This window comes from Amphimedon queenslandica, unplaced genomic scaffold, assembly GCF_000090795.2.
Source record: "Amphimedon queenslandica unplaced genomic scaffold, v1.1 AMPQUscaffold_13194, whole genome shotgun sequence".
Lineage (NCBI taxonomy): Eukaryota > Metazoa > Porifera > Demospongiae > Haplosclerida > Niphatidae > Amphimedon > Amphimedon queenslandica.
In genome coordinates, this window is record NW_003546570.1 from 74,860 (window position 1) to 82,000 (window position 7,141).

The following is a 7,141-nucleotide window of genomic DNA, read 5'->3' on the forward strand; positions in this document are numbered from 1 at the left end:
GATATTCATTGGAATACATTAATGTAGCAATAATAGATTAAAAACATGCATTTATTTTAGGTTTTCGTTGCTTTCCTGAGTGCTTCAGTGTGCCTGTTGTGATTAGTTATAGGCCATCTTGACATCCATTGTCCATGTACTGTAGTATCAAATTCATCTTCTTCAATGCCCAGTGACTCCTTTTGTGCTGTATTACGATCTGTGGTTGCAAAGTCCTCCCAATCTATTTGATAATTTGGATCTTGCTCTGTACGCATTAAAATGGGATCCTTAATACCCTCAAATCCACTTGGTTTTTTAGGATCTTGCCAACGAAGGTCAATGCTCCAACGTATTTTATCGGAAAAGTTTTCAAGGCTTCTGTGAGGAATGCAGTTATTGAGGAAGAGGACTCCACCCAAAGGTACTTCACAAGTGACCACGTCAGTCTTCATGTTAACTCCAAGAGTTTTCTCCATCTCTTCCTCAGCTAAATCAACATACCAAGTACTTCCAGCACAGCAGGTATGAGTAGCAGTCTTACCAGCCCGATGCCCTCCTTTGACCACTTGCATGCAACCATTGGTCATATTGGCATCAATAAATGGTATCCAAGCTGTTGCAATGAATGTGTGCAGTGATTCTTCATAAAAGTAAGCATTGTCTTGATGCCAAGGCACTGTTGTCTGCTCATTGACTGGTGTTTTAGGTCGAAGATTCCACCCTGGACTCCCGGCAATATTAGGCCCAATCAACTGCTCGACAATATTCAATAGTTTCTCATTTGACCACAGCTTTCTAAATCCTTCTGGAAGGAAACCTTCCTTGTGCAGTATTACAGCTGCTCCTGGAAACTGCTCCTCAATGAGAATGAGTCTCTTGTAGAAGTCTTCATTCTCTCCCTTATCCTTTATCTTGCCTCCTCTGTGCAACTTGTCTGCAAGTTTATCAACGCATTCATCAATGGCTGCCATTGCTGGCTTCAGCTCTTCACTGGTCAATAGCTTAGGTAGGACCAGAAACCCATCATTAAAGTATTGCTTGACTTGCTCAGGAGACAATTGACTTGGTTTCTTATCTTTTGGTTGAGGAGGTGGAATTGTGTACACTTCAGGAGCAGCAGCCACTGTAAAACAGAAACAAAACCTAAAATTAATAGATACGTTAGAGGATCACAGTCTTACCAAAACTGTAGCTCCTGCTAGTAAGAGTAATCCCCAATCTCCTTACATTGGATGCTAGCCTCAAAAACGACATTTTGGTGATTTTAATTTTGCAGACGAGCAGCCACACCTTCTTGATAGGTGTGGTTTAGATTTACATCTGGGTGTGGTCTTTGATCCTTATAAGGAATTTGATCAATCGAGTCACATTGTGTAAAAATGGCTACTGGTGCTAATTCCACGCCACTTGGTCGCCTTCATCCCATCCTTCAAGGAAGACAGGGGTCTACCCCATCGACTGCTCTTGGTTCTAAAGCCGCCCTAGAGAACAGCGACCTACAGGCTCACCTCAATGCCGCCAAAAAAGCCGCTTCGGCCTTGTTTTCAAAATCAGAGAGTGAGTCACTTCCTCCCTCCCATTCCCTAATTAACGATATTGTGTAGCTTTGGAACTTTTTACTAGTACTAGTCGTGTTTATCCAGATATTGAGGCTATTTAACATGTACAGTGTTACTAATGACATTCACCATAACTCTCTCTCTTTTTATTTTCTCCCCCCCCCCTCTCTCTCTCTCTTTTATATTTGATAATCATCTTTTGGTTGATTGATTATAGACACTGATGGGCCTCCTGCTAAAAAGAGGAAGAGGAGCAGGTGGGGAGGGGAAGAAACTCGCACTGTCATACCAGGAATGCCCACTGTGATACCACCTAACATGTCAGAAGGACAGCAAAAATTATACTTGAGTAAGAGAGAGAGAGAGAGAGAGAGAAAATGATGTGGATGTTGGTGTTCACATAATGTTAAAGGGTTAAAAATTAGTGTTTAATTGATCGGTGTGGTTTTTAGTTCATTTGCAAGTTGAGGATTACACGAGAAGACTCAGAACTGATGATCTAGGGATACCTATCAATCCTGCTGACAGGTAACTCCCTCCTCATTCCTTACCTTAACATTTCTTACCACATTAATGTCAGTCATTGTAGCTGGCTGAGTTTATTGTGTTTTCTCTGATGCATGTTAATGTCCTTAGAAGCTTATGCTATATAAAAAGTTTGAGCTAATTTTTCAAGCTCAGTTCTGGAGTTACATGTGCATGTATGAGTATTTTTTAATGAGCTAATTTTGAAAAAAAGCATCCACGGTTTTTTCCAAAAAATGGCTCCAAAATCACCCCTAATTTTTATTGCATTTTCTGATACATATTGATGTCCTCGTGCTACATAGAAAGTTTGAGCCAATTCCGACTTTAATTTTTTGAGTTACGACCATTTTTTTAAACTCCAAATTTAAGGAAAATACCCTGTACTATAGCCCATGGTTTTTTTCTGAAATTTGGCTCCAAAATCACCCCCAATTTTTATTGCATTTTCTGATACATATTGATGTCCTCATGCTACATAGAAAGTTTGAGCCAATTCCGACTTTAATTTCTTGAGTTGTGACCTTTTTTAAATTCCAATTTTCTGAAAATTACCCTGTGCTATAGTAGCCCATAGTTTTTTTGAAAATTGGCTCCAAAATGACCCATAATTTTTATTTCATTTTCTAATACATATTGATGTCCTTATGTTATGTAGAAAGTTTGAAGTGATTGCAGCAAAAGGGGCTATGAGAAAATTTAAAAAACTAGCAATTTAATCTTTATTGTCTGTCTTGTACAGGTCACCATCCCCAGAGCCTGTGTACAGTCATGATGGTAAGAGACTTAACGTAAGAGAAGTGAGAGTTAGGAAGAAGCTTGAGGACAGCAGACACTCCTTGATACAAGAGGCACTGAAGCTTAACCCAACCTATAAGCCGCCTGTGGATTACAGGTATGGGGAGAGAAGATTTTTTTTCTTATACATGTGTATGTGTCATTATTATTAAACTATTAGGCCTCCTGCTCAAAAGTTTGAAGATAAAGTGTTTATACCTCAAGAAGACCATCCATTGACTAACTTCGTTGGTTTGATCATCGGTCCTCGTGGAAACACTCTTAAAACACTTGAGAAAGAGGTGAGCATTCTTATAATAACACATTGATCTAGCATTACCTTAATAATCATTGATTTGCGTTACACTGTGTTACGCTGTTTGATTTTTTAGACTAACTGTAAGATCATGATAAGAGGCAAAGGAGCCGCTAAAGAAGGAAAGTTTAATCGTCTTGGAGTACCCCAGCCAGGAGAAGATGAGCCTCTACACGCCCTCGTGTCTGCTTCAACTCTTGAAGACCTTAAAATAGGAGTGGACAAAGTGAGAGGGAGAGTTGGGGGAGGGAGAGAGGGAGGGAGGAGGTGGGGGAGGGAGGGAGGAAGAGAGAGACAAATAGCTAAAAGGGAAATAGAAAGAAGAGTTAATGGTGAAATTAAATACAGTATGATTATGTACACATTCACACGTTTCATTTCATTTCTACAGATAAAGAGTATAGTCAAATCTGGCATTGATAATCCTGGGAATGAGAATGACCTGAAGAGACAACAAATGATGCAATTAGCTGAACTAAATGGAACGTACAGGCCTTTGGATGTACTCACGTACGACATTATTATTATTATTATTATTATGAAGAATGTAAATGTAAAATAATGTATAGTACAGACAATAATAATGCTAGTCCAGAGTTGTTGTGTTTTTTTTATGATTAATTTATTGTTGTTGTTGTTGTTTAGATGTCGTAATTGTGGTTCTTTGTCTCATCGTACTTGGGAGTGCTCGGAGGGTCAAAACGTCACGTCCACAATAATTTGTAGCAAGTGTGGAGGAGGCGGCCATATTGCTTCCGACTGCAAAGTAGACCTGTACGTGGATTAATAGCAAATATTTATAATTTTATTTAAAAATTTTCTTTTTGTGATTGTATAGTTTAAAAGATGGTGGAGAACTATCTGTGACTGAACGAGCAAAAATGGACAGCGAAGTTTGTTTTTATAATTAAAAAAATAATTATTATTATGACTTCTCTCTTTCCTTTCCTTCCTCCTTTTTCACAGTATCAGTCATTGATGAAGGAGTTAGGTGAGCCAGTTCCAGCTTCAGCTAGAGGAGGAGGAGCACAGATACCACCACCACCGGGACTGGTACTCACTTTACAAGACCCAGCAGTATTCATTGTTTTTCTTTTTTTTAATATTATAGGTGGGTGCCCCAGTACCAGTTGATCCCAATAACCCCTGGGGGGCAGCAGTGGGCCCTGGGGGCCAACCTCTACCAGTTATACCATATCCTTTAATGATACCAAGTAAGATGATGTACTGTATACATGTACCGTGAAATTTATGCGACAAAAAAAATTGCAAATTTTGCAGCACTTGGTGCAGTTAACAAGCTATTCGCAAAAATTTATTTCATGAAATCTTAGAATTTTAGGATTTGTGAGAAATTTTTGTTGCATAAATTTTGTGCTATGCGGTACTTTATGTACTAACTATGTGTACTCTATGTTATACCCTCTTGTGTATTTCAGTGGCAGCTGCTCCATGGATGCCAGTCCCTGTTGTGTCCACTCCTGAACCAACAGTTCCTTTCTCCATTCCTCAATCCAACAGACCAGCTCCGCCCACTTCACAAGGTATTATGACCCTCCCATTTCCATCCATTATTTTTCATAATTGATAGATGTTGCTGCTTGGACGGCTCCAAAGCTTCAGAATAGCAATGCTTCAATGGCTCCGCCTCTTCCTAACAGTGCCCCGCCCCTTCCCAACGAGGCTCCTCCCCCACCACCTCCTGATCATGTAAATTTTATTAATAACTATATAAATGTAAATTATTATTTTTTGTTATATTAGGCCCCGCCTCCACCTCCTATTGAGCCACCTCCCCCTCCTCCAGCTCCCTTCTAAACTGTACACACACACACACACACACTCATTACATAAATACATACATAGTTATTCACATACTCATGTTAATATGCAGGAGAGAAGGTTGTTGTACATGTACTTTCTACTCTATCTGACTCGCAGTCATTTTTGGGCTTTAGTAACTGACTCATGCTACAAGGACTAATACTATAATAATAGTAATAATTGTATTGTTATTTCACTGCTGTTACAGTAATTTTTTGTATGTATTTAATAAAAAGGGTAAAAACGTATTTCCTCGTAAAGTATATAAAGTCATCACTTCATAACAACTCAACAAAGCCTATAGAAATTGTGTTATGGGAATGGTTTAGGTCATGTTGTGAAACATTTAGTGATATTTCAGTTCTACTTGTGTGACCTGTCTGAATAGCTGCTATGTTGAATGGCATCTGCTATTTATTACTGCATTATGAACTCCAGGACCAATCTCAAGTCCAATAGAAGGTTCCATTATCAACAATTGCACAGGATAAAGTTAAGAGATGGCTGTGCTGTTCCTGCATGTCTTGAGCTTTGAATGCTCTCTGTTTTAGCCACACCAGGGGAGATTGAGTGCTGTGGATTTTTACAACCATTCAACTAGATATAGTATACTTACTATAATGCTACTCTACCACATAATTCATATGATTCCATATTTTAAAGCTTGAGGTGCATGTCTGACCTTTTAGGAGTCCAGCCCATTTGTTTATTTAATGGAAAAATGGTTTACTTTGAGCTGCCTGAAATAATAACTTTCCCTCTAATAATTTCCAAGCATTGTTTTGAATGTTTTCCCTAACATCTACAGCTTTCTGCATGTCTTCAACTTTGAATGCTCTACCAAATACCTCTGTTTTCACTACACCAGGTGAGATTTTAAAGAGGTGAATGTCTGTTTTTGACCTTTGAGAAGTCAGTTAATTTAATTTTAAAAATGAGCTGCCTGAAATAAGAAATTTTCCTACTAATAATTTCAAGGTACCGTAAACCTATTAATGTTAGCGGCTACTTTATTTAGCGTTTATGCTTAAAATAATGTCAAATTAGCGACTATTAAATTTGGCGTATCATTAAACCTTTCCCACTTTTCTGTTAGCTGCTGCTGTCGTTCCACTGGGTTCTCCTTCCTCTGGTAGTGTTGCCGACCGAGCAGAAGAAAGCCATCTACTAGTACCAGCGACATCTTGTGATCACGTGACCAGGTGTTTTTATAGCGAATATTAAATTTAGCGTGTTTAGGCTCTTCGCTAATATCGCTAAAATAAGTAGCACGCTAAAATTTGTAGTTTTACAGTATTGTTTTCACTAACATTATTGTCAAAAGCTGCTGTACTAGATATATGTATAGTTATGGTTTCACTAGTTTGGGAGTAATCTTTTGTAGCCAGACTCTCTACCACTTTTTGGCTTGGCAAGACTAGAGTAACAGTTTTCCAGTTGTTGTCACAATAATCTCATTAACCTACAGAGCAATGTGGGATGAAGGTAGGACACTGTTATTTATTGAATTACCTCCATTCTTGGTGGAGCACTGAGCACAAATAGAACTGTATTACCAATATCATCAGGTAAAAGAGGCATACCCTATTAGCAGATTCAATTTATTATTACTAAACAGCAATACTGGCTTACGTTTGATATAAGTTTATCAACATCATCAACAGCTTTCTGCATGTCTTCAGCTTTGAATGCTCTACCAAAAACCTCTGTTTTAACCACACCAGGTGAGATCGACTAAAACATATTAATTATCAGCTTATATCTGTTCAATATATACTTACTGTGCAGCGACAGTTTGACTTCATTTCTCTCAGTTCTTGTCTAACACCTTCAGCAATAGCAGTAATGGCATGCTTAGTCGCAGAATAAAAGTGATAAGGAGATGACGGTAAAACAGAATGTCCATTAATACTGTATGGATAATTTAATACAAGTAATGGCCGGGTGTCATATTACCTGTTAATGAATATGATATGAGCATCATCTACTCCTCTCTCCTTCACTTGATTCATGAATTCTCTTGTTATAATACAAGGACCTAATACATTAACCTACACATCAGTATATACAGTGAGAGCAAGAGTCATTGATGTTACTTACATCAAGCATGTTCCTCCCGTCTTTAGTATCACCAGTCAATAAAGGAGCATTATGAGCT

At 38.4% G+C, this 7,141-nt stretch overlaps 3 protein-coding genes across 8 annotated transcripts in view; 1 reads left to right on the forward strand and 2 right to left on the reverse strand.

Annotated features, from left to right (window-relative positions):
- Positions 1-1,305, reverse strand: LOC100640128 (phytanoyl-CoA dioxygenase domain-containing protein 1 homolog). The gene is made up of 2 exons (XM_003388847.3): positions 1,164-1,305; positions 1-1,105 (listed from the first exon to the last, which is right to left on the reverse strand). Exons 1-2 carry the CDS (start codon positions 1,234-1,236, stop codon positions 57-59), a joined length of 1,122 nt encoding a protein of 373 aa, XP_003388895.1. The 5' UTR covers positions 1,237-1,305; the 3' UTR covers positions 1-56.
- Positions 1,306-1,329: 24 nt separating this feature from the next.
- On the forward strand, positions 1,330-5,246 carry LOC100640254 (splicing factor 1-like). Of its 2 annotated transcripts, XM_020000393.1 has the most exons (15): positions 1,448-1,539; positions 1,587-1,645; positions 1,759-1,890; positions 1,994-2,069; positions 2,809-2,961; positions 3,025-3,145; positions 3,236-3,385; positions 3,551-3,669; positions 3,805-3,933; positions 3,998-4,052; positions 4,126-4,212; positions 4,271-4,373; positions 4,599-4,703; positions 4,751-4,869; positions 4,924-5,246. In XM_020000393.1, exons 3-15 carry the CDS (start codon positions 1,836-1,838, stop codon positions 4,975-4,977), a joined length of 1,326 nt encoding a protein of 441 aa, XP_019855952.1. In that variant the 5' UTR covers positions 1,448-1,539; positions 1,587-1,645; positions 1,759-1,835; the 3' UTR covers positions 4,978-5,246. The 2 variants fall into 2 exon arrangements, with proteins under 2 accessions (XP_019855951.1, XP_019855952.1); XM_020000392.1 differs by lacking the exon at positions 1,587-1,645 and having other exon boundaries at positions 1,330-1,539.
- Positions 5,247-6,262: 1,016 nt separating this feature from the next.
- Positions 6,263-7,141, reverse strand: part of LOC100640506 (dehydrogenase/reductase SDR family member 11-like) — a 4,105-nt gene continuing 3,226 nt past the window's right edge. The window contains exons 4-8 of one of the 5 annotated variants that reach the window (XM_011407653.2): positions 6,940-7,034; positions 6,765-6,894; positions 6,616-6,717; positions 6,496-6,567; positions 6,263-6,445 (exon numbers count right to left, since the gene is read on the reverse strand). In XM_011407653.2, the coding sequence (XP_011405955.2) occupies positions 6,401-6,445; positions 6,496-6,567; positions 6,616-6,717; positions 6,765-6,894; positions 6,940-7,034 (444 nt within the window). In that variant the 3' untranslated portion in view covers positions 6,263-6,400. The remainder of the gene's footprint in view (positions 6,446-6,495; positions 6,568-6,615; positions 6,718-6,764; positions 6,895-6,939; positions 7,035-7,141) is intronic. The other 4 variants (XM_020000400.1, XM_020000403.1, XM_020000401.1 and 1 more) reach the window with 4 other exon arrangements.